The 27264-nt window shown below is 48.0% G+C and overlaps 1 protein-coding gene across 2 annotated transcripts in view; it reads right to left on the reverse strand.

Annotated features, from left to right (window-relative positions):
- The window catches only part of ARB2A (ARB2 cotranscriptional regulator A), a 1780167-nt gene that overhangs the window by 1361422 nt on the left and 391481 nt on the right, over positions 1-27264 (reverse strand). For both annotated transcript variants that reach the window (XM_085632474.1, XM_085632472.1), the window contains exon 6: positions 8820-8885. In XM_085632474.1, the coding sequence (XP_085488600.1) occupies positions 8820-8885 (66 nt within the window). The remainder of the gene's footprint in view (positions 1-8819; positions 8886-27264) is intronic.

Raw genomic sequence — 27264 nt, forward strand, 5'->3', positions numbered from 1 at the left:
CCCTCCTCGACTGAGGCGGAACTGCAGCCCTCATTCCCCTGGACCTCTCGGCCCCATTCGACACCGTCTCCCACCGCACCATATGCACAAGACTCCATGACGCCGTCATCTGCGAAAATGCCCTGGAAGGGATCCAATCCTTCCTCACTGGCCAAACACAGACAACCAGGAACTCACAGAAATAATCTGCGGTGTGCCTCAGGGCTCCTCCCTCAGCCACACTCCGACACCCAGCTGATCCTCTCCCTCACCAATGAACCCAGAGTCCCCAAGAGCAGCTTCCACGGCAGGATGAAGGATGTCGCCACATGGATGAAGGACAGCTGCCTGAAGCTAAACTCAGAGAAGACTGAAGTCCTCATCTTGGGCTCCACCCCTTCCACTTGGGACAACTCCAGGTGGCCTGCAGATCTTGAACCTCCGCCCACACCCACAGGCCACACAAGAAATCTCGTCATCCTCTTGGACTCCTCGCTCACCACGAACCGCCAGATCAAGGCCATCTCATCATCCTGCTTCCACATGCTACGCCTGCTCCGAAAGATCTTCCTGTGGACCTCCACCAAGTTCGATAAGATGGTCACCCATGCACTTATCAGCAGCAGACTGGACTACATCAATGCAATCTACGGTGGCATTGCCCAGAAACTCCTCAAGAAACTGAAAAGCATCCAGAACACCTCCAACAGACTTATTCTCAACATCCCCCGCCGCTGCCACATCAGAGACCTCCACTGGCTCCTAGTCAACAAAAGGATCATCTTCAAGCTCCTCCCACGCGCCTACAAAGCCCTACACGACAAGGGACCTGCATATCTCAACCACCTACTCTTATTCCCTGTACCCACCAGAGACCTCTGCTCCGCTCAACTGGCCCTAGCTGCCATCCCATGTATCCGCAAGACCACGGCTAGGGGAAGATCCTTCTCCTAGCTCACAGCAAAGACCTGGAACACCCTACCTCTCCCTCTAAGACAATCATTGTCACTGCCTCAATTCAGGAAGGACCTCAAGATCTTGCTCTTTGACTGAACAACAGTGCCTTGTGACAGATCTGCAGTCATCCCTCAGTGCCTTGAGAGCCTTATGCAGTACAAAAGGAGGTGGTGATAGACGGAGCATCAGAACCAATCAAACACTCACTCCCAGTCAACAGATCTGGGTTTGATGCATCACCATTCTTTAGCCCACTCTGCCACCCCAGTTCAGACATGGCCATATGCAAATCAGTCTGACCCTGTGCCTCATGGGAACAGTCCAGCCCGAACTGCCAAGCCTTGCCTTCACTGGACCAGAAACAAGCTTCCTGGGACCGGTTTCTGGCATTTCAGCCGTCTTCAGCCAGGCTTGCTTGAATCCAGTGGCAAAGTGAGCAAGGGACTCACGTCTGAGCATACCCTGCCAACTTATGGCAAACAAAGCAGTACAAAAGGAGGTGGTGATAGACGGAGCATCAGAACCAATCAAACACTCACTCCCAGTCAACAGATCTGGGTTTGATCCATCACCATTCTTTAGCCCACTCTGCCACCCCAGTTCAGACATGGCCATATGCAAATCAGTCTGACCCTGTGCCTCATGGGAACAGTCCAGCCCGAACTGCCAAGCCTTGCCTTCACTGGACCAGAAACAAGCTTCCTGGGACCGGTTTCTGGCATTTCAGCCGTCTTCAGCCAGGCTTGCTTGAATCCAGTGGCAAAGTAAGCAAGGGACTCACGTCTGAGCATACCCTGCCAACTTATGGCAAACAAAGCAGTACAAAAGGAGGTGGTGATAGACGGAGCATCAGAACCAATCAAACACTCACTCCCAGTCAACAGATCTGGGTTTGATCCATCACCATTCTTTAGCCCACTCTGCCACCCCAGTTCAGACATGGCCATATGCAAATCAGTCTGACCCTGTGCCTCATGGGAACAGTCCAGCCCGAACTGCCAAGCCTTGCCTTCACTGGACCAGAAACAAGCTTCCTGGGACCGGTTTCTGGCATTTCAGCCGTCTTCAGCCAGGCTTGCTTGAATCCAGTGGCAAAGTGAGCAAGGGACTCACGTCTGAGCATACCCTGCCAACTTATGGCAAACAAAGCAGTACAAAAGGAGGTGGTGATAGACGGAGCATCAGAACCAATCAAACACTCACTCCCAGTCAACAGATCTGGGTTTGATCCATCACCATTCTTTAGCCCACTCTGCCACCCCAGTTCAGACATGGCCATATGCAAATCAGTCTGACCCTGTGCCTCATGGGAACAGTCCAGCCCGAACTGCCAAGCCTTGCCTTCACTGGACCAGAAACAAGCTTCCTGGGACCGGTTTCTGGCATTTCAGCCGTCTTCAGCCAGGCTTGCTTGAATCCAGTGGCAAAGTGAGCAAGGGACTCACGTCTGAGCATACCCTGCCAACTTATGGCAAACAAAGCAGTACAAAAGGAGGTGGTGATAGACGGAGCATCAGAACCAATCAAACACTCACTCCCAGTCAACAGATCTGGGTTTGATCCATCACCATTCTTTAGCCCACTCTGCCACCCCAGTTCAGACATGGCCATATGCAAATCAGTCTGACCCTGTGCCTCATGGGAACAGTCCAGCCCGAACTGCCAAGCCTTGCCTTCACTGGACCAGAAACAAGCTTCCTGGGACCGGTTTCTGGCATTTCAGCCGTCTTCAGCCAGGCTTGCTTGAATCCAGTGGCAAAGTGAGCAAGGGACTCACGTCTGAGCATACCCTGCCAACTTATGGCAAACAAAGCAGTACAAAAGGAGGTGGTGATAGACGGAGCATCAGAACCAATCAAACACTCACTCCCAGTCAACAGATCTGGGTTTGATCCATCACCATTCTTTAGCCCACTCTGCCACCCCAGTTCAGACATGGCCATATGCAAATCAGTCTGACCCTGTGCCTCATGGGAACAGTCCAGCCCGAACTGCCAAGCCTTGCCTTCACTGGACCAGAAACAAGCTTCCTGGGACCGGTTTCTGGCATTTCAGCCGTCTTCAGCCAGGCTTGCTTGAATCCAGTGGCAAAGTGAGCAAGGGACTCACGTCTGAGCATACCCTGCCAACTTATGGCAAACAAAGCAGTACAAAAGGAGGTGGTGATAGACGGAGCATCAGAACCAATCAAACACTCACTCCCAGTCAACAGATCTGGGTTTGATCCATCACCATTCTTTAGCCCACTCTGCCACCCCAGTTCAGACATGGCCATATGCAAATCAGTCTGACCCTGTGCCTCATGGGAACAGTCCAGCCCGAACTGCCAAGCCTTGCCTTCACTGGACCAGAAACAAGCTTCCTGGGACCGGTTTCTGGCATTTCAGCCGTCTTCAGCCAGGCTTGCTTGAATCCAGTGGCAAAGTGAGCAAGGGACTCACGTCTGAGCATACCCTGCCAACTTATGGCAAACAAAGCAGTACAAAAGGAGGTGGTGATAGACGGAGCATCAGAACCAATCAAACACTCACTCCCAGTCAACAGATCTGGGTTTGATCCATCACCATTCTTTAGCCCACTCTGCCACCCCAGTTCAGACATGGCCATATGCAAATCAGTCTGACCCTGTGCCTCATGGGAACAGTCCAGCCCGAACTGCCAAGCCTTGCCTTCACTGGACCAGAAACAAGCTTCCTGGGACCGGTTTCTGGCATTTCAGCCGTCTTCAGCCAGGCTTGCTTGAATCCAGTGGCAAAGTGAGCAAGGGACTCACGTCTGAGCATACCCTGCCAACTTATGGCAAACAAAGCAGTACAAAAGGAGGTGGTGATAGACGGAGCATCAGAACCAATCAAACACTCACTCCCAGTCAACAGATCTGGGTTTGATCCATCACCATTCTTTAGCCCACTCTGCCACCCCAGTTCAGACATGGCCATATGCAAATCAGTCTGACCCTGTGCCTCATGGGAACAGTCCAGCCCGAACTGCCAAGCCTTGCCTTCACTGGACCAGAAACAAGCTTCCTGGGACCGGTTTCTGGCATTTCAGCCGTCTTCAGCCAGGCTTGCTTGAATCCAGTGGCAAAGTGAGCAAGGGACTCACGTCTGAGCATACCCTGCCAACTTATGGCAAACAAAGCAGTACAAAAGGAGGTGGTGATAGACGGAGCATCAGAACCAATCAAACACTCACTCCCAGTCAACAGATCTGGGTTTGATCCATCACCATTCTTTAGCCCACTCTGCCACCCCAGTTCAGACATGGCCATATGCAAATCAGTCTGACCCTGTGCCTCATGGGAACAGTCCAGCCCGAACTGCCAAGCCTTGCCTTCACTGGACCAGAAACAAGCTTCCTGGGACCGGTTTCTGGCATTTCAGCCGTCTTCAGCCAGGCTTGCTTGAATCCAGTGGCAAAGTGAGCAAGGGACTCACGTCTGAGCATACCCTGCCAACTTATGGCAAACAAAGCAGTACAAAAGGAGGTGGTGATAGACGGAGCATCAGAACCAATCAAACACTCACTCCCAGTCAACAGATCTGGGTTTGATCCATCACCATTCTTTAGCCCACTCTGCCACCCCAGTTCAGACATGGCCATATGCAAATCAGTCTGACCCTGTGCCTCATGGGAACAGTCCAGCCCGAACTGCCAAGCCTTGCCTTCACTGGACCAGAAACAAGCTTCCTGGGACCGGTTTCTGGCATTTCAGCCGTCTTCAGCCAGGCTTGCTTGAATCCAGTGGCAAAGTGAGAAAGGGACTCACGTCTGAGCATACCCTGCCAACTTATGGCAAACAAAGCAGTACAAAAGGAGGTGGTGATAGACGGAGCATCAGAACCAATCAAACACTCACTCCCAGTCAACAGATCTGGGTTTGATCCATCACCATTCTTTAGCCCACTCTGCCACCCCAGTTCAGACATGGCCATATGCAAATCAGTCTGACCCTGTGCCTCATGGGAACAGTCCAGCCCGAACTGCCAAGCCTTGCCTTCACTGGACCAGAAACAAGCTTCCTGGGACCGGTTTCTGGCACTTCAGCCGTCTTCAGCCAGGCTTGCTTGAATCCAGTGGCAAAGTGAGCAAGGGACTCACGTCTGAGCATACCCTGCCAACTTATGGCAAACAAAGCAGTACAAAAGGAGGTGGTGATAGACGGAGCATCAGAACCAATCAAACACTCACTCCCAGTCAACAGATCTGGGTTTGATCCATCACCATTCTTTAGCCCACTCTGCCACCCTAGTTCAGACATGGCCATATGCAAATCAGTCTGACCCTGTGCCTCATGGGAACAGTCCAGCCCGAACTGCCAAGCCTTGCCTTCACTGGACCAGAAACAAGCTTCCTGGGACCGGTTTCTGGCATTTCAGCCGTCTTCAGCCAGGCTTGCTTGAATCCAGTGGCAAAGTGAGCAAGGGACTCACGTCTGAGCATACCCTGCCAACTTATGGCAAACAAAGCAGTACAAAAGGAGGTGGTGATAGACGGAGCATCAGAACCAATCAAACACTCACTCCCAGTCAACAGATCTGGGTTTGATCCATCACCATTCTTTAGCCCACTCTGCCACCCCAGTTCAGACATGGCCATATGCAAATCAGTCTGACCCTGTGCCTCATGGGAACAGTCCAGCCCGAACTGCCAAGCCTTGCCTTCACTGGACCAGAAACAAGCTTCCTGGGACCGGTTTCTGGCATTTCAGCCGTCTTCAGCCAGGCTTGCTTGAATCCAGTGGCAAAGTGAGCAAGGGACTCACGTCTGAGCATACCCTGCCAACTTATGGCAAACAAAGCAAAACGATTTTATCCACACTCAGTGTGGGAGGGTATGCTCAGACGTGAGTCCCTTGCTCATTGCACCATCAGGATTCAGGCAAGCCGGGCCGACGAAGGCTGTGATGCCAGAAACCGGTCCCCGGAAGCTTGTTTCCTTCCCAGTATAAGAACTGGCTTGGTAGTTTGGTTTGCCCTGTTCCCATCATGAACTGGGACAGGTACAGACTAATTTGCATGTAGCCAGGTTCTGAGCTGGGATGGTGCAGTGAGCTAAAAAACGGTGATGGATTAAAACCATGATCTCTTGACTTGGTAAGAGTATTCTGCATCATTCAGAAACTCTGTCCATCACCACCCCCTTTTTCCCATTGAGAGCCTTATGGGCACGTAGTCGCACTTTACAAACCACTTGATTGATTGATTGATTGATATGATTCGGTAATCCAAGCCCTTACAAAATTTAAAGACAGCAATGTTGTTTGGCTCACACTTATTAAGCCGTGTGGGTTTTAAGTGGAGAAGTAGTGTATTAGTGTGTTATAAGTGCATAGGGAGGGAAGAGGCACTTTAGGTAATTATTTAAAAGTAGGTAAAAGTCGTTTTATTATTTCATACATTTTTTAAAACGTTATGGAGTGCAGCTGTACTACCTTGAAAGTACCACAGTTCTTAAAAAAGATTTTCTTTAAATTAAAGAAAAATTACAAACTACTACATTATACCTAAGGGACAATATAGTGTAGTAAAGTGTTAATTTAATTTTTTTTTTTTTTACATATTTAATGTTTTTGCAATCTTACACTTAGGGCCTTATTACGATGTTGGCCGTTTCGGTGTTGGAACCGACTGACCACAGGTCGGCGCGATTCCGACCACCTAATTACAATGCGACCACAATACTTCCATTTCTCCATGGGAGCTTGTACTGAGGTCAAAAACTGGCCGCAGCACAAGCTCCCATAGAGAAATGGGAATTTTTGTTGATCACTGCACCGTGTTGCAGGCACCACACGGTGCCTGCCATGCGGTACAGGGATTGACAGAGGGCACCATATGTGCAAGCCAGGCCCCCAACCGGAATGCCCCTGCTAGGGGCCCCCAAAGTCACTTTCCGACAAGCTTTTAATGTCAGAAAGCCTGACATGAAAAGCCTTTGGGAAACCAACATAATAATCAAGTTTGCGGAAACACCGTCTTTAAGGGATTACGTGCCGGGCGCGACTGGCTCCTCGAGCCCGTCAGAAGCCCCAGCCAGAATGACCGTCCGGTTTCACTTGCAACTGACGTCATCGTAACAAGGCCTTTGAAAGTGAAACCGAAGAAGTCGTTCGCGAACCTTGTCCGCCGACATCAAAATGAGGGCCTTATTCTGCGTTCCAGGGGACATAAAGTGTAGTACATTGCACTTAATAATTAAAAAAAAAAAAAATGTAAAAAATTTAAAAAAGACACTGTACTACACTAGATTTCCCCAAAAACCCAGAACGCCCACTAAGGGCCAGATTACAAGTTTGACGGTGCGGCGGTGGCGGAACTGTCCCGCCGCACCGTCAAACCCATGTGAGGACCACTCGCCTTATAATTACGCTTTTAGTCATTGGCAGGCATTTCCTCTACCGTTCCCACAGCGGTGCCTATGAAACAAGCACTAAAATGGGAATGTCAAAGGAAGTTCCAGCACGGCATGGTCTGAAAAGTCCATGCTGTTTTGAAACTTTTGTGTATGCACACAGGGTGCATCCACGAGGCATGAGGCACTTTCTTTCCTCTCCACCACTGTTTTTCATAGAGGAAAGACCTCTAAGAAATCAGTGGCGGTGATGAAAGTCGTTATATGCTTGGCCGGACTACGGAGTTCTGGCAAGCATATAGATACCTGTGGACCGCTGCGCCAGGCGGTTCCCTGGCGGAGTCGGTGGTCCCAAGGCGGCAGGACCACTAGGGTCGAAAGACTGCCACCGCTGCACCACCACGAGTTTGAGAAGATCTTCCACCACTTTCTGTTTTTCCCAATAAATAAAACACAATTATATGTAAAAAGATTTTAAGGGGACTTGAAATTGCTGTGAAAGGGACCATTCAACTATTTTATATCTGGAAAGTATTACAAAATGTGTAATGACCACAAAAACACATTTATTGATTATATATATGGCTACTGAACTGTTTTCTTGTATTTTTCCAAACTATAGATTTATGTGGATTTTTATTAGACTTTACATTGGTACAATAAAACTACTCTGGCAAAAGAAATGAACTGCTTAACAAATGACGTTTTTTCAGCACAAAGATTTTTTTTTACAAGAGTCCATCCATAAGCATAATTCCACAGATTCAAATTCACACATGCATTTGCACTGTTTTTATGCATACTGTGATGGTTTTTTGATAACCGAATAAAGTATTTCACCACAAATATGGTAGATTGGCCATACTCCGACATTGAGAGTAGGGATTAAAAAGAGGGAGTGTGGGAGAAAAAGTATGAAATACCAACAAACATTTCGTTTCTAGGATGAAAAAAGGATCACTTCCTAATAGGGGCAAGGAGTACCTGTACAAGGAACACTTTCCCTATGGAGGAAAAAAATATGCACAATCGTAGGCATACTAACTATTGTGTTTGGTCCACTATCTGTACAATCCACACATTTAATGTAAAGGAGAAGAACTTTGATGTAAATCTATGATTTTTGTGCACTTTCTGAACTACTACTGTAAAGGCTTATGAATCCCTAAAAATTGGAAATCTACTTAAGTCCCAGTGCAGAAGTATATTTAAGAAATTTTAACTACTAAAAAAACAAGATAAACACATTTTGGAGACAAATGTGTGTGAGTGTTTCTATGTTTGAGTTTATATGTGACAGCGCACATGCTCCTCAGACAAAATAATTTTTTTTCATGGGTGGCTAAAGTATTATTCCCCACATTAAAATCAGTCTATACCAATCACTAAACCAATACAAAAGTAACCAAATTCATCCATGCTCCCCGGTTGGACTAAAATTTCAATACGTAGTTTGTATATTCAAACAAATCTGTGACAATGCATTGGTCTCAATTTACTCAAAAATCGAAATCCATTGTACAACTTACAGGAAGAATTACTTTTTTCAAGTTGCACTCCGTTTCCAATAACGTATACACATGTTTTGTGACGATCTGTAAAACAATAATTAAGGCACAATTAGATTAGCAATAGTCATACATTTATGTTTTTCATTGCACCATTTACGAAGCAACATGATTTGTGATGCAGAATTCATAGCAAAACATATTTAAAATCAGTTATTTGAACTTTGGTGCAACTCATCGCCATTCTAGTGACAGAAAGAGTAATAGTGGAACATAAGCCATTCTGTAGTTTTTTTAGTTTAGATTTTCAGAAAAACAGAATAGGAAGCATTTTTTTTACACATATATAAGGTGAGCAGTCAAGAGTCTAGAAATAAATTAAAAAATACTTATTTTCACAAGTCAATAAACAACAAAAATTAAATCACCTCTCAAACTGTATCCAACACTGGTTAGTGAGAGATGAAGTCCTGATAGATTTTCAAGCACTCTACTCGAGGTAAATGTTCATGCAATTAATGTAATTGTGTATGATTTACACTTTCAGTAATTGTGCTGGCATGGCTTGGCCTACATGGTTCATTATAGGTAGATCATCCATTTCAGTGTCAGCTATGTTTGACAGCTGAATTCTCAAAAACCTCTTGTGAGATGGGAACATTACACAATATTTTACCCATATCAGAAATACAAAGGCCAAAATGATTCTATCACCAACTGAAGATCTATATTTTTACTTTGATTTAAAACTGTTGCTGAGTGCATTTTGTACCTATTGTTCATTCAGATTGTTAATACTATAGAATTTAAGTGGAGACCTGCAAATAATCGACAGCAGTGCTTCCCAATCTTTTTATAATCAGTTTTTAAAACGTGATACCTTAGTAAACTACCTAGCTTTAATGGACTTAAGGCAGGTGATTTTTTAATGTAACTAAAGCATTGAGTGGCAGCGCACTGTCCTTTACAGACAACACATTTTCCTTTGAAATGACCGCTTCATTTGCATGGACATACAGTTTTACTGATAATACTTAATTGCACGCAAATGATAAGTGGAAATCGGGTTTTAGTTAATATTTATCATTAGTGCATCACCAAGTAGTGTCTTGATTTGTTCTGATCCTATTAAAAATGTTGTTCCCATCAAACTTCAGATTTACAAAATAAGTGCTTCATTTTTGCTTTCTTAAACTCTGAATGTGTACAGTTAATTTACAGGTATTAAAATGTTGTTGTGGTACAAAAAAAGACACCCTAGAGTCTGTCCTTTCACACTCCCCATACCCTAGCACGGCTGTCCCATAATTCACTTTACTTTTCCTTGTCTAACCACAAAGTGAGAATAAGGGGAGTTTGTAAACACTAATAATCCCCATGTAAAACAAATAAAGAGCAATTTGTCAGAAAACATAGCCTGGCATTTGACCTCTGACTCTGAAATGCTGCAAATGTGACAGGATAAATAGAGAATTCATAGTCATTTTTATTTATTACTCGAACTTTTGCAATCCACCAAAAATTAGTTTAGGGCCTAAAATTTGGGAAACGCTGATCTACAGGGATTAATCAGAATCTTAGAAAAATTTAACAGCCATTATTTCTGTTCAATATTTATGCCTAACTTGACAGCACAGACATCTATAAGTTTACATTTCTTTAAAATATTCATAAAGGGGGCTCTGGCTGCCCACAGGAGTATTTGTCACTTACCTCACGCTATTGACTGCTCTTGGTTTATAAATCTGCTAAGAAATGCTGCCATGCAATGAAAGAGGGACTACCGTATATCTCAAATGCACACTGAAACATTACACATTAAATACTTTACCACATATATGCATAGTCCAAAGAAGGAAATCATTTTTGCTTTTCTCACTTTTTCAATGTTTTAGCCGGAACCTTGTGTGAGTCTGAATGTAAGATGGCCGTCCTATAGTGTTGAATGTCTTTTCAGAGAAGAACAGCCTGGCTCCAAGATGGCCATCAGTGTAAAGTCTGGCAAAATCAATGACAAAAATTGCAATTGCGCAACACTGTGGATGGGAAGGATGGTGTTGCGAACTTCCCACACTTTGGTGGATGGATCACCTTAGGCCCAAGAAGAAATATACCTATTGCACCCTGTTGGGAGAAAAGGAGAACTAGCAGGTATCTTTCACTCCTCTCTCTAAGGAGTTATCTTTCTTTAGACAGGGAGTTTTAGGAGTCGAACAACTAAATTAGACTATCTCTCATCTGCAGGGGTTATTTATAAAGCAGAGCCCAGACCTGGTATGCTGAGCTAGTAGACACACACAATGATTGCTATTTTAAATTGATTGGTTATTTATTATGCATAAATAATCTATAAAAGATATGCATCAGAATTTTATCAATCATTATAATTCAGCATTCATACCTAAAGCCAGAGCCAACCCAAGGAAAATCCCAAACGTGTCTCTTCACATATCCTTCTTATTATTATTCCAAACTCTTTATCTAGTATTCATAGCCATATCATATAAAAAAATTTAACTATAATTTAGGAAAGTTTCAATTTTATTAAGGGTTCGGAGGCAAGGGTTATTCTTATCTTTCTCCATTTATTAAGATTAGCAGCACATCATCAATGGGAAAACCACAACATGAAAGCAAATGACTGAGTAGAAGCAGAAAAAACCAAATGTCTACCAATCAGGGAACATAGTCATCATAGCAGAACATCCCCAAAGGAAAGCACTGTCCTCTTTCTTTGAGCGGAAAGCCAAAATGTTATACTTGCATCACTAGTAATCTATCTACTATAAAGAAAACACACCACCATGAGATAAACCATTCAGGACGCGCGGGCAAGATGGCCGCGAGCGAGTGAAGCTCCGGCCGATGGGTGCCATTATCCTGACACTTTCTCCCGATTGGGCTCCTGCTGGGCTTTGTGTGTCGGGGGGGGCGAAGCCTGACAACCCCCCGATGTAGCGGTGCAAAAATTGGAGCGCGCGGCTGCTAAACACACCGGCGCTACTGGCAGGCAGCAGCGACCGACATACGCAGTGACGAGAGGGAGAGCGTCGGTCGGCCGCGCGTGGCGACTATACACCGCGGCTTCACACGAGGGTCCTAGGCCGCAGTGGCCACAACGCCGGGAGCGGAGGAGTCCGGACGCGGCTGACGCGCCTCTGTGTGGTGCGCTGGACCGAGGAGGCCGGTGGAAGGGACGCTGGAGGTGGGCCGTATAATCAAGTCGGCCTAGACACCGTGAGTACGCCTCAGCGCGGACCGTTTGCGGTGAAGAGACGGGGCGGGCGGCGGCCTATGGATCGCGCGGTGGAGCAGACGGCCTTGGAGGATGGACTCACCTGCGGATTTGTGGAGTGTGATGAAGATCTAACCCCAGTGCCAGAGGTGTTCCAGGGGTAACTGAGCGGCGGCCGGGGCGCAGGTCCCCAGGAACGGAGAGGTGAATGGCAAGTGCGCTGGTGCTGTGCTGGATGGGGCGCAGATGTGGAGGCGGCAACGCGGGGTAGACGCAAGCACAAGGAAGCGCCTGTACTCCATATGCTCAGAGCGTCCGCTGGCACGTGGCGACGAAGAAGCGGTGGACTGCACGTGGTGCGGTATACAGGACCCAGAGAAGGCGGCCATTTTATGGGAGGTCCTGGCGTCGCTGGCTTTGGGGAGCCACTTGGAGGGGGTCGCTGCCGGGGGTAAGATGGTGGCGGTGTAATGCTGCCCAGAAGCGGGCAGGAACACAGCTACAGCCGTGGACTGAAATAACAAAGGATACAAGTTGGGCCCAGTTCCGGCGAGGCGCCAGTGCCCGCGTGGTGGAGTAGAGGTCGTGGAGAGGCCCAGAGATGCTGAGACGCTGAGGAGGCAACATCTGGCAGCTGCTGTGGCCCCACTGAGCCAGTGAGTACCAAACAGTGTGCGCCTCCAGGTGGGGAACGGCAACTTGACCGGAGAGGCTTTTGACTTCCCTTCCGACGCCCCAGGTCTGAGAGTGAGGCAGGAGTACTGCAGCGCCGACACTTGGAAGTGGTGGTGAACCGCGGATCTAGGACCCGGATCAGCCGCCTGTCGACTCGACCTCCGGCAGATGCCTACAGCACAGCAGCTGGTCATGGGCCGGCTGCGAAACGCGACGCGGGACGGCCAGACGCCGGCCACAAGTTCGGGCCATGTGTCGGAGAATAGTACGGGTGGCGCAGCGCCACAAACAGAGATGCTGGCGGCCAAATTGGATACGGTGCTTGCTGCAGTGGAGCGGATCGGCTCAACACTGGAACAGACAACGGCGCAGCAACGTGCGAGTGGTGGGTCTGCCGGAGGGCGAAGAAGGGCGTCAGCCGGAGCAATATGTTGAGGGGTGGCTACGAGCCCTGCTTGGTCCCGAGAAACTTTCTCCGCAATTTGCAGTGGAACGGGCCCACAGAGTCCCAGCGCAGCGGCCTAGCCCAGGAGCTCGACCCCGACCCTTCCTGTTCAAACTTCTTAACTATCGGGACAGGTATGTGGTGCTCCGCGAAACCAGGAAGATGGGTGAAATCAAAGTGGGAAGTGGGCAGGTACTGTTCTTCCCGGACTACACAGCAATGGTACAAAAACGCCGGAGCAACTACCTGGCGGTAAAGCGCCGACTGCACGACCTAGGGATCCCCTACTCCTTGTTGTTTCCATCACGCCTCCGAGTGGTCACGAGAGAGGGCACCCACTTCGTAGATGCCCCATCGGAGGTCTGGGACTGGCTAGAAGAGACTGGCCGCAGTGATGGACAGAGACCACCGGACCCGGAGCCTGCCACACAACGAGGTAGAAGACCTCGGCGGAGGAGGGGAAGAGGGCCCCGTAGAGAGGAGGGAATGAGCCTGGGAGTAGCCCCCAGTCCGGAGCGGATGCGCCTGGAACGTCAGGGGGCGCTGGCAGCGGTAGCAACACTTAGGTCTCCTGATGGCCGAGGAGGCGCGATCACCCATGGACAGAGCGACCCGGGGACCAGTGGCTTGTCCTCCTCGTCCACCGTGCTTTCCGACGACCAGTTGATGCCGCTGGTGACCCCCCAGACTTCAGAGCAGATCATGTGAAGTGAAGGTGAGGCAGAGACTATGTCTGTGGAGAGGCATAACCCCCAGAGACAGATGATGAGGACTGGTGGCCGCCACCTGATGACTCTAAAGTATGGAGAGAACAGAGCGGTGAGATGGAGGGGGAGATGTCTGGTTGGCGGACTTGTACAGGACTGGGGATGAGGGGGAGGGCCTGGAAGTGGCTACCCGGGGAGGAAAGGATAGCCTATTAGGTGAAGCCTCCAACCCGGAGATACAAATAACACAGGCTAAGCGTCTCGCCCGCGCTGACCCGAGCCCAGGTTAAAGGAGACACTTACACCAAGCGTACACAGGCACCACGGTCTGGGAGCACCTTACAGTAGCTGACGCCACATAATAAACCCTGCTAGCCACCATTGGGCTTAGTCGTACTTTATGAGCGTTAGCTTAAGGTTTGGACGGATGCCCGTAAGGGGGTTTGCCCTGGCAGTTACACTGGCCTTGTTAGTTCATTCACACCCATGGTTTCATGTTAGTGCTTTGTTGTTTTGTTGGTTTTTAATGCAGCGCTCTGGCTTGGCTCGCAAGGACTCTATTCTCCGCCCCGGATGGGTACCCCCAGGCCCCGCCACATACATAGATCATAATAGTTCCAAATGGCCACCACAAATGTAATCACATGGAATGTTCGCGGTATGCATACGCCAGCGCGCAGATACTCCATATTTGCATACTTGCAGAGACACAAGGCGGCCATAGCCCTCCTTCAGGAGACTCACATGACACCGAGGGAAATAGACCGACTGCTCGCTCGCTGGAGGGGACAGGTGTTTGGCACCACTTACTCGGCACACGCTAGGGGCACACTGGCCTGGGTGAGGGCGGGTACCCCATTTGTCTGCCTAGAGGCACTGGTTGACCCAGGCGGGAGATATACCCTGGTACACGGGCGGCTTGATGGACAGCATGTGTTGCTGGGCTCACTGTATGCACCGAATGTCGAACAGTCCTCATTCCTAGCTAGCTTGTCCACGGTACTGGCGCCGTATACGGGTCTTCCTTGGCTGCTGGGGGGGGGGACTTTAACTCGGTGCTCGACGTGCACCTAGATCGATCTTTCCCGCCACTCCGAGGTACACAGGTGGGCTCGAATGCACAGGCTTTAACTGCCTGGCTGTCACATTGGGCTCTACTTGATATGTGGCGCAGGCTACACTCAGATGACCGCGTCTATTCATATTATTCGGCGGTACATGACCTCCATGTTCGCTTGGACAAAGTGGTGGGCGCCCACTCAATGCTTCCGCTGGTGGTTCAGGCTGAGTATTTGGGCCGGACACACTCAGACCACAACCCCCTCAAAGTGGGTTTCATGTGGAGACCTGACAGACCCCCGGTCCCAACATGGCGCCTCCAATCGGCGGCCCTGGAGGATGCGGAGTTTCGCGCCTCCTTGGGCACTGCAATAGAACACTATTTTGACCTCAACGAGGGTTCTGCAAGCAGTGCGTTACTAGAATGGGATGCTCATAAAGTATGCATCAGGGGGCATTGCTTGGGCGCGGCGTGGAGCATCCGCAAACAGCTAGCGAGTTCCCTCGCTGCTTTAGAGTCTCGCCTGCTCTCATGCTAACTGCATGGGGAGGGCAGCGATGTAGATTCGGACCAACTGCTGGAACTCCGGGCACGCCATGCTGAATTGCTGGACCGGCTTTGATGTCACAACTATGCGGCCCATTCGGCTCGAGTGCATGCCACATCGGATAGGGCTGGGAGATTACTGGCCTGGTTGCTCCGGCAGGAGTCTGCCCATGCCCCGATAGGCGCTATACGTGGGCCTGATGGATCGTTGGTGTACACACAGTGGGAGATTCACCAGGAGTTGACTGCACACTACACATCTTTGTATCGGTCGGCAGGGGGGTGGGCAGGCGCGTGACGAGGATCTGTTTTTGGAGGCTGCGGGTCTGCCCACTGTCCCGGAAGAGCACCATGAGTCACTGGAGTGCCCCCTCACTGCCGACGAGATTAGGGATGCGATCTCCTCTTTGGCCACCGGGAAGGCGCCGGGTCCGGACGGGCTCCCGGCAGAATACTATAAATCCTATAGGGAGTCGTTGATACCTAAGCTTCACACACTTTATCTGGCCGCCCTGGAGGAGGGTGCCCTACCTGGGTCGATGCGAGAGGCCTATCTGATTTCCTTACTCAAACCCGGACGAGACCCCACCCAGTTGGGGCCCTATCGCCCACTTGCCCTACTCAACACGGATTACAACATTTTTGCGAAGATATTGGCGGAACGTCTGGCGCTGGTGGTACCGGCACTGGTTTTGTGCCTAAATGCAGCACCTCTCTTAACCTGCGGAGGTTTTTTCGTGTAGCGGCTGACGGTGTTCAGCGATGGCCCAGAGCGGGCTGCCTGGTCCTGGACCTGGAAAAAGCGTTCGACTGTCTGGAGTGGGGATATCTGGTGGCAACGCTGTCACACTTCGGACTGGGGCTTGGCTTTCTTCAACTTGCAGCTCTTCTATATAAGGGCCCCACAGTGCGAGTGAGAACTGGCCCGTACATATCCGACCCCATTCCGGTCGGTCGTGGCACTAGACAGGGATGTCCGCTGTTGCCCCTCCTGTTTGCGCTTGCGATGGAGCCGCTGGCGGCGACGCTTCGCAAGGAACTGGCGGATGGCATCCCACTAGGAGATGCGACGCACCAGGTGTCCCTCTACGCGGACGACCTACTGGTTTTTATCAGGGACGTGTCTTGTGTTCCTGCTGAGCTGGAGCACATCTTGTGCGAATTTGAAGCGCTCTCGGGGCTCCGAGTAAATGCTGCCAAGTCCTGCCTTTATGCATTTGGGGCGGACACCCGGGATCCGGGTTATCGCCTTGGGGGAGTGCAGGTGCAGTGGCAACCGGACACTTTTCGCTATCTGGAAATGCAGATATACCGTCAGCCGATAGATCTTCTTGAGGGCAATCTGGGAAGAGCCGTGTCTGCGATCAGGGCTCATATGAAGCTCTGGAGTACACTTTCCCTCTCGGTCACCGGCCGAATAGCGTTGGTTAAGATGGTGATCTTGCCCCGTCTACTGTACTATTTCGCCAACTTGCCTCTATATGTCCCGGCATCCTTTTTCACGGTCTTGACGCGCTCCCTTCGAGACTTTATATGGGGAACTGCGTGACACAGGGTCCCACTGCCCAAATTGTATCTTCCCGTAGGTCAGGGAGGGCTTGCGATGCCGTGTTTCGAGCATTACTATCTGGCAGCGCAGCTGCAATGGATAGCTCGCTGGCTGGCGGACAGAGGCCGTGATGACACGGCGACGGCGATGGACCCCCCTCTCCCGCTGGCTGAGCTACTTAGACTCTTTCACCCAGCGGCAGAGGTGATGAGACCTGCGCCGCTGCTGTTGGCGGTGGCTTACAAATGTTATCGTAGGTGTCTTCGTCTTACTCGATCCAAGATTCCCTATGCACCGGCCATACCTTTGGAGGGCTCCCCTAGTGGGCAGGGAGCGCTTGGGGCTTCGGAGCTGGGGGACTGGAACGCAGCTGATATTTGTACCTTAGAGGACCTTTACCGCGATGGGGCTCTCCTTTCATTCGCAGCCCTTGCGGAAGAAACAGGGCTAGCTCGAGGCCAGTTTCTCCGACATCGGGCTCTGGTAGAAACACTAGCAGACCATTGGGGAGACCTACGGGAGGAATCAGAACAACACTTAGTGGTGCAGTATCTTCATGTTATGGGACGGGAGAGACACCTGGTTAAATGGTTTGTGGCGGCGCTACGAACACATGCGGCGTTGAGCCTGGGTCGTTGCGCGGAAAATGGGAGGCGGATCTTGATCGCCCCATGTCCGATAAGGAATGGGAAAGGAGACTACAGGGTCCGAAAAGAGTGCCTCGGAACATGCGATTCCGCCAAATACAATTCTTCATCTTACACAGGGCATACCTCACACCGGCGACCATTAACAGATACTTCCATCGTACAGATGCATGCTGTCCCCGTTGTGCGGAACCGGACGTTGGCTTAATTCATATGCTGTGGGGCTGCCCAGTGTTGAGCGCCTACTGGCAGGCAATACGGGAGGCGCTCCGCACGTGTACAGGACGGGATATCCCCTCTGAGTGGTCAACCTGCTTGCTGCACCTTTTCCATAGACCGCCCTCTGCAAAAGTCGCCTCTAGATTTATAGATCTGGGGATTGTGGTGGCCAAGCGGCTCCTCACTAAGCGCTGGAAGGCAGCTAACCCCCCACATGTGAAGGCATGGCGTGGCTCATTCCTGGTCTGGGCAAAGGCGGAGGAGGTGGCCCTCCGGAGGGAGGAAACATTGGGACTCCGGATGACACCCATAGCATCCCAGTGGGAGGTGATGTTGCAATCCCTGCTGCAATTGGGCGTAGCTGGCACGGAGGACAGTGGCGGCGGGCTGAGAGAGTTGCGTTAGTCGGCAAGGGGCTGGCTCGCCGGGTGGAGTATCGCGGCACAAGGTGCTACAGCTTTGGTAAAGATGGTGCGACACAGGAACACATATGCCACTGTCTGCAGGGCACACTGAATAGGGGATGTGGAGGCTGAGAGGAGGAGACCCAATAGGGGATGGGAGGGGGGCACTTAAGACACATGTTGAGCGCTGCTGTTGTTTTTCTAGTTGTTACTCTGTAGGGGAGATAGCTTCCCGGCTGCAGAGATTGGTTATTGATAAAATAATTGGTTGTCTGTTTATTGGAATTACTGTAGGGAACGGACATAACACTAAGACTGCTACTCTATAGTCCTCACATAGGGTACGACTTCGAAGCATGTGGTGCATCAGTAACTGTACTCACTGCCATGAGGCCTTTAACATAAGACAGAATTAAATGCTGCCCCCACCGTTACAGATTACTGCAGTTGATTGTACATTATCACGAATGTATGTTGTGCGTTCACTGTAACTGTACACTGCATCGCTCCATAACGTGATGTATATCTTTCGCTACAAAACTCAATAAACAGATTTCTAAATAAATAAATGAGATAAACCATTCAGCACCTTAATAAACATGGTTTACCAAAGTTGTGATCATGCATTATGATCATAAAATAAGTCAAATGATCTTATGTTCATACCAAACGGGAAATATCTGTTACTGTAAAAACCATAAAAGTGATATTTTTGTCTTAAAGAAGCTGCTCCCTAGTTTTCCTGACACCCCACATGATTGGCAGGCCTTTTCTTTCCTGCTGGCCAATCCCTTGACCACACACATTGTAACCCAGATGTACTCTATGATCTCTTAGGCTGCTTCTGAACCAGAATTGCAGGCCTGTATGCAATGGTCAGCTGATTTAGCCCTTGGTATTACTGATAAACTTCGGTTGTATGCGCACTAAATACATTTCTCCTAATAGGAATTATCGACTGACCCATTTTAAATATCTACAAAGGGCATATCACACACCTGTCAGACTATTCAAACATAGCTTGGCAGCTGACTATCTGCCGTAGATGTGCTGCCTCTAGGGCGGACTTCCATCTTGCATTAACTATGCCCTGAGATTAAGGCATTCTGGGCTCAAGTGGGACGTACCCTGGATATCATATTGGGTGGCATGGTCACTTTTACTCTCTTGCTGCTCCTGCTGGGTGGAGGGATGGATGCTCCGAAGCACTGAAGGAAACTATTGGCGATGGCATCTCTCTTGGGTTGGAGACAGGTCACGTTGACATGGGGGAGCACAAGTGCTGGTCGAAAGATGTGGCTATGCGTAAGGACCTGGCTAAGTCATATGCTGATTTCTTCCGCCCACCTCTAGGTCAAAAGATTCATCAGTCCCTCTTCGAGACTATGTTAAAACTCAGGATGATTCCAGGCCATCGCTTTCATTCTTTGCAATTACTGTGGAGAGCATGTGTTCCTTCATTATGATGACAGGGTGTTATACAATTTTATGTACTGATAGGGAAATTAATTTTGGGGAGGTGCAGGGTCAGCTCATGATTCTAGATTAATATCAAGATCAATGAAGCACTCTGAGGGGTTGACATATGATGTACTATGTTTGATTCTGGTTGGTTGTTATTTCGTCTTTTAATTCTAATAAACAATAAACATAAATAATAATAACAGAAAAAGTTATATTCTTATACCATACACTGCTCATTATTCCAATACTGGAGTGGGAACTTATTCCTCTGGGTGGGATCCTTGCCGCCGTATCCTTTATAGAATTAAATGTTTTCTTTACGATAACTAGGAAATTATATTTTGTATATCATGAACAATGATGTTGCTTTATCACTGGTTTAAAATAGAACTTTATAAAGGTTGAGTCCGATGACCAATCTGCTATCATCAAAATATCTTCAACCCGATCTTCCACAGAAAATGTTTAGGCTGCTATTGCCCCTCTTACAGAATGAGCACTGAAAGAAAAAGTATCAATACCTGTCTCACTGATCCTAACAAACCTATCTAGCAATTGTGGGATAGGACACCAGTTTAAAGGGTTTCTTATTCATAATCAGTAATTGTCTGGTACCTACAAGTGTAATGTCCTCGGTCAATGCCTCAATTAAATATCTCACCACACATAGTTTAGGAAGATCCTGCAAGGCCGGAGCGCAGACCATTCTATTATTAGTCGTGCTTCTTCTAGACACCATAAAGGTAATCTACCTCTGGAGTAAAAAACCTGCAAGACCCATCCGATGCTCCCACATCTGACAATCTGTTACATGAGACTAAACACAAAAGCATTACAAGCTTACCTGATAATTCCTTTCTAGACAAGAATGTATCACTTTGCCAGGAATCCAAAAGACATAACACCACACTGACATCCGACAATTGGGAGTTATTACACCCTGGAGAGAGAGAGAGAAACACCTTTGAGTAATGCTCACCTACTGGGATTCCACTGCATGGCTCACGACCTGTCCTTACTGCTGACTTGCCAGCCACAATCATGCAGTGAGCTAATCTGTGTTGAGATCATTTGGACAATAAATTCAGGATCTGACCTATATCTGCCTACACGGGATCCACGTTCTTTTCCAAACACCTGCTGAACCATCTGCGCCAAGCAGAGCGATATTACTTAGTGGTGAAGTCTGATCATGATCTGCTGATGAGGTTTGAAGCCCATTCTGAAAGGTCGGTATGTCTCAACATCTCCCATAATTTTCCATGCCTTCAGCTTCGGTGTTCTTTCAGAGTCAACTGGTTTTAGTTGCCTCAAAATCGGTATGTTTGGATTCTGGGGAAAGTAGGATGGGAGAATCCACAGAAAGTTCCAGAATAACTGGAAACTAAGCTTGTGATCACCAAACTGGTGTTATCAGCTCAGGTATGCCTTCTGATGTCTGACTTGCGCTATCAACCTGGGCATCACTGGAAAGGGTGGGAACACATACCTGGCTCCAGTTCTACAAGAATGTGCCCATTGATAATGCTAGAGTGTCCGCCTCCAACTGAAGAAGTGAGGCAGTTGGTGATTGAGGTGGGATGCAAACAGGTCAACTGACAAGGATGCCACTCAATCAACAGGAAGAGAGCATCTTCAGCCAGGATAGCTTGATTCCAGAGGCACTGTAATGTAATGTAAATTGACACTTATAAAGCGCTAGCTGTCACTCCGCGAGGAGTATCCTGGCGCTGCGCCCAGTGAGCCCAGGACCCACGTCTGGGCATACCTGGCGCACTAAGGGCGAGAAAGCAAAAGACACACAATTGATGGATGGAATGCAGAACAAATCAAAACATTCACCCCCAGTCAAGAGATCTGGGTTAAATCCATCATTCTCTTGCTCACCATGCCACCCCAGTTTAGACCTGACCATATGCAAATCAGTCTTGACCCTGTGCCTCATGGGAACAGTCCAGCCCGAACTGCCAAGCCAGGTCCTTCCTGGACCAGAAACAAGCAACCTAGGACCGGTTTCGGGGTTTCACCCCTCTTCAGCCAGGATAGCTTGATTCCAGTGGCACAGTGAGCCCAGGACCCACGTCTGGGCATACCTGGCGTACTTAGGGCGAGAAAGCAAAAGACACACAATTGATGGACGGAATGCAGAACAATTCAAAACATTCACCCCCAGTCAAGCGATCTGGGTTAAATCCATCATTCTTTTGCTCACCATGCCACCCCAGTTTAGACCTGGCCATATGCAAATCAGTCTTGACCCTGTGCCTCATGGAAACAGTCCAGCCCGAACTGCCAAGTCAGGTCCTCCCTGGACCGAAAACAAGCATCCTAGAACCGGTTTCGGGGTTTCACCCCTCTTGAGGCTGGCCAGATGAGAGCCCCCTACCCCTACTGGCCTCATTAAAAACAGTTTTGCCGAACACACTCCTCATGGACTGTTGAGCTTTGTCCAGTGAAGAAAAGGTGTTAGTGAACTTGTCTAGTTCTTTTAAGAAGGGATCCCCGAAGAGACCCCTATCGATCACCATACCTGCTTGGAAGTGGTGAACTCCCCAAACTTGGGATCAATTTTTAATCAAAAAGGAGCACATTCTCTCTGTAGAGAGAGCACAGCTGCCATTCCCGAAAAAGAATATCACTCTCTGCGCCCATGCCGACAAGAGGTCTGGGACATTAAATTGCCAGTTTCCTTGGCCCTGTCCAAAATCTTACTCAAGGGTCCTAGGATATTTAAAAGCTTGTCCTGGCATACTTTCCAGGAGAGATCCATCTTTTTTGGGGGATCTTTGATAAATCTATTTACAAATGTGGCCTTTTTGGCATCTATTTCAGGGGTCAAGTCAACCTTTTCCTTCAAGGACGGTCTTGGGCATCCTGCCTTGAGGAAACCTCTAACCTATTTATCCATGGGCTTCCTTATTCAACAGTCTATGGAATCACGGCGTGCCTCCGTGGTGGAGTATCACCCCACCAACGAAACAATTTAGGGCAAATCATAACAGAAGAGAAGCAATATGAAAACCGCCACTGAGTGCAATCAATAAATCGACTGGCAAAGCATGGCTAATCACCTGGCACTTGAAGGGACCCAGGGCTTTTTATGAAGAGCCAGATCTTCAGATGATTTCAGAATTCCGTCAAGGTGGTAGTAGTCCAGATGTAGAGGGGGAGGCCATTCCAGGCCGTCGCTGCGAGGTAGGAGAAGGAGTGGCATCCAGTCCTTTGAAGGCGTATCTGAAGGATGGCGGTCTGGGAGAGGGAGGAGGAGCGTAGGTTGCTGATGGGTTGTTGAAAGCGCAGTCGGTGGTTGATGTATTCAGGACGGGTTTGCTAGTAATCAATGAACCATTGATCTTCCTGGAGGATGCTTCCTTCAGGAAGGATTGGTCATTGATTGCCTGGAGATTTTCCAGAGATTGGCTCATTCTGATAATTGATACCGCCAAAAGAATATCAGATGACCTTCTAATACAAATACAAACAAGTGAGAATAATTTGAAGACACAAATTCAAATTATGATTTTCAAAAAGAAGTTAGAAGAGACCAATAAAGTGGTCAATGAATATAAAGAATATTTGATTAATTCAAAAACGAACAAACTTCAAAAAGATCTCAAGACATTTTCCGAAGAGAAGGGTTATCCTTACGTGAGCGATGAATACGCCAAACGTAAAGGAAATCAAAACGCACAGAAAATGCCCCTAATAGACAGAGCACAGAAACATCGAGCTCAGGGAATTAGAGCAGTGATTATGACTATAGACCCAGGTACAGAGGCAGAGAACGTGCAAGAGGATACACACGCCCATATCAACAAGGTCACAAAGGAGGCTTTGGGTGGCCACCTATGTACCCCCTATGGAACCTCTACACTATTATCCCAACCAATATCCGCCTTTTTTAGGGAGAGGCAGGGGGAGAGGAAAGCAGAAAGGTCAGACCAACGGGTGACACGCAGCATGTCACAAGATGGAGACCCAGGCAGCAGCAGGGATTAAGTCTCATCCTGAATTTGAGTAATGTTGAACTCACCATGACACAAGAAAAAGTACTAACAAAAGGCCTAGGTTTTGTTCCTACGAACCTTGTGGACACCTTTAAATTAAAATGCGAATTGGCTGGTTTCTTTCGAAACATACACCTAAGGGTGTTCTTTAAAGGGAAAGAAGGAACCGCCAATGAAGACGGAGACACAAGACTTAGGAATAAGTCGACCTTTGTTCCCACACTTGGGCAATTACCCCCGGAAGTGTTTTCTTTTTAACAAGCGGTTCTAAGAGAGATAGAACAGCTGGAAGCAACAAACAGAGACAGCACTTTTTTCAATCTGACCACTGCAAAAAGGAAAGCTTTGGAAGAATTGAGAGAGGATCCGACAATAGAAATAAAATCTGCAGATAAAGGCGGGGCTATTGTTATCCAAGGAAGAGAGGCTTATAAGAATGAATGTTTACGCCTCTTAACCCCTTCGCTGCCAGGCCTTTTCCCCCTCCTGTGCCACGCCCTTTTTTGGCTATTTGCGGTAGTGCGCGCTGAGGCCCCTGTAACTTTTTGACCACATAAGGTATCCACGCCAAATTTGCGTCCTTTTCTTCCAACATCATGGGGATTCTGAAGGTACTCAGGGTTTGTGGATCCCCCTGGAGGGGTCACAGAAATGAGCCAAAATACAGCAAAATTTAGCTTTTGTTTTGGAAACATGGGAAAAACGGCCTGCCAATGAAAGCATCCGGGTTTTTCCCTGCAAATGTTATCAAAAAAGGGTTTGTGGGGCTGAAATCACCATTTTCCCAGCTTTTAGGGGATACCAGACTTTTGTCAGAAACCCAACATTTTTTACACAGTTTTGGCATTTTTCTGGGACATAGCCTATTTTTGCTATTTTTTGTGCTTTCGACCTCCTTCCAGTTAATTGTAGAAATGGGTACAAAAGCAATAATGGATCCAGGAAAGCTATACATTTTAGAGAAGTAGATAAAATTCTGAATTCAGCAAGGAGTCATTTGTGTAGATCCATCAAGGTTTCTTTATAGAAACTAACAGTTAAATATAGGATAAATTGAAAATTTGTTGAAAAAAAAAGCCTTTTGTGTCAACGTTTCCACCTGGAACTTCTTCTAATTATGACAGCTCTTTGAAAGCAATATACCGTTACATCCGCTGGACGTTACTGGTTGTGGGGATATATAGGACTTGTAGGTTCACCAAGAACCCGAAGAACCCAGAGCCAAAAACTGAGCAGCAACTTGCAATGGTTTTTTATTATGTACCGGGTATATAGTAATTATTCTGTAAAAAAGTGTACATGGAAAAATCGGTATGAAAGACACCTATGTATTTCTGAAATGGGAACAAAATATAGAGCTTAGAAACAGTAGATATTTGCACATTTCCGAAATTTTTTAGAATGACTTCTTTTTTACACAATGTCTTTCATTTGGAAGGCAGAAATGCATCGAAAGTCAATAGATAATAACAGTTCCTTTACAAATCTGAATTACCCTAAGTCTCCCGATAAAAATGGTACCTCACTTGTAGGGGTAGGCCTAGTGTCCACGACAGAAAATGGCTCAAAACCCAACGTGAACACACCACATTTTCACAATGCAAAATTACCCTATTTTAGCAAAGTGCCTAGCTGTAGTTTTTTAACCCTAGCTCTGCCGGCACCTAGGGAAACCTAGCAAACCTATACATTTTTGAAAACTAGACACCCAGGGGAGTCCAGGATGGGGTGACTTGACTGCCTCCCACCAGGTTCTGTTACCCAGAATCCCTTGCAAACCTAACAAATTGCCCAAAAAACACATTTTCCCCACATTTCTCTGGTGGAAAGTTCTGGAATCTGCGTGGATCCACAAATTTCCATCCACCCTGCGTTCCCCAAAGCCTTCCGAGAAAAATGGTACCTCACTTGTATGAGTCAGCCTAGTGCCCGCGGCAGGAAACGGCGCAAAACGCAACGTGGACACACCTCAATTTCGCTGTGAAAAATGACCCTTTTTTGGCAAAGTGCCTAGCTGTAGTTTTTTTAACCATAGCTCTGCCAGCACCTAGGGAAACCTACCAAACCCACACATTTCTGTAAACTAGACACCCGGGGGATTCCAGGGAGGTATGGCTTGCGTGAATCCCCCAAAGTTTCCTTACCCAGAATGCCCTGCAAACCTCAAATTTAGCTGAAAAAATCACCTTTTTCACACATTTTTGTGAGGGAAAGTTGTGGCATAACCTGGCTGACACAAATTTCCTACCACCCTGCGAAAGCAGGGGGGGGCCTCGGGAGCTAGGGAAGCTCTTCCCCAGCTCCCGAGGCTATTTTTAGTGAAAGGGAATCCCTCTGGTGCCCGCACCAGAGGTATTTCCAAGGGAATGCCTCATGACGAGCTGGACTCGTCATGGGCACACGAGAACTGTGTGCCATGACGAGTCTAGCTCGTCATGGGCATTCAAGGGGTTAAGTGATAGGAGAAACTATACGATCCTTGAAAGAGATCCAACTGATGACCTAAAGGGGGAAATTAGTACCCACGTAGAAGAGGCTGTCTCACATGGCTGGGTCAGCCAGAAGGAAGCTTTGTTTCTATGTAATCAACACCCTATGGTACCGTACTTTTATACCATACCGAAAGTCCATTAACAATCACGTCCTCCACCAGATCGTCCTATAGTCTCAGGGACAAACTCAGTACTTGAACCTCTTTCCAAATTTTGCGATGTCTACCTCCACCCCATAGTGCAGAAGATGCCAGCGTACTTGAAAGACACACATGAGGAACTTACCCTCATTAAGGAGATGGAATATGACCCCGCTAATGAATTACTGATTGGCCTGATATCGAGTCATTGTATACCAATATCCCTCAGAGAGAGACCCCGAGGGTGATTGAGAATATACAGTTCACAGACAAGTGTGACTACCAAACACCTAGAGTCTTCATTCTGTGTTTGATGGAAATAACCCTCACAATTTTTTTTTCCAATATGAGAATACATTCTATTTGCAAGTCCATGGAACATCACGGGGAGTTCTTTTGCGCCTTGTTTGGCTTGTCTTCATGTCTCACATTTTGAAGGAGAAAATATCTACTCACGGAACAACCCTTTCTTTGACCAGATAAGGGTGTGGAGAAGAAATATGGACGATGTGATGATAATTTGGAGAGGAAACAAATCTACAGAAGAAGGTGTTTTGACATGGCTAAATGCGAGAAACCCCTTCTTGTTCTTTACTGGAACAATGACAAATGATTCTTTGGCATTCCTGGATCTTAACATCAAGGCTGAAAATCGTGGGCTTGTGAGTAGTGTGTTCCACAAACCAACAGAAAGGAACAACCTACTTTCATTTAGGATCTTCCACCCTCGCTCTCTAAGGGAGAACCTCCCTTATGGACAGTTCCTGCGTCCCCGCAGGAACTGTTCAGAATTGGCGGAATTCAACAGAGAGGTAGAACTATTGAGCATGAAGCTCCGTGATAGAGACTACCCTGAACTAGTTATCAAGAGGGCTC

This window comes from Triturus cristatus, chromosome 2_1 (assembly GCF_964204655.1).
Source record: "Triturus cristatus chromosome 2_1, aTriCri1.1, whole genome shotgun sequence".
Taxonomy (NCBI): Eukaryota; Metazoa; Chordata; class Amphibia; order Caudata; family Salamandridae; genus Triturus; species Triturus cristatus.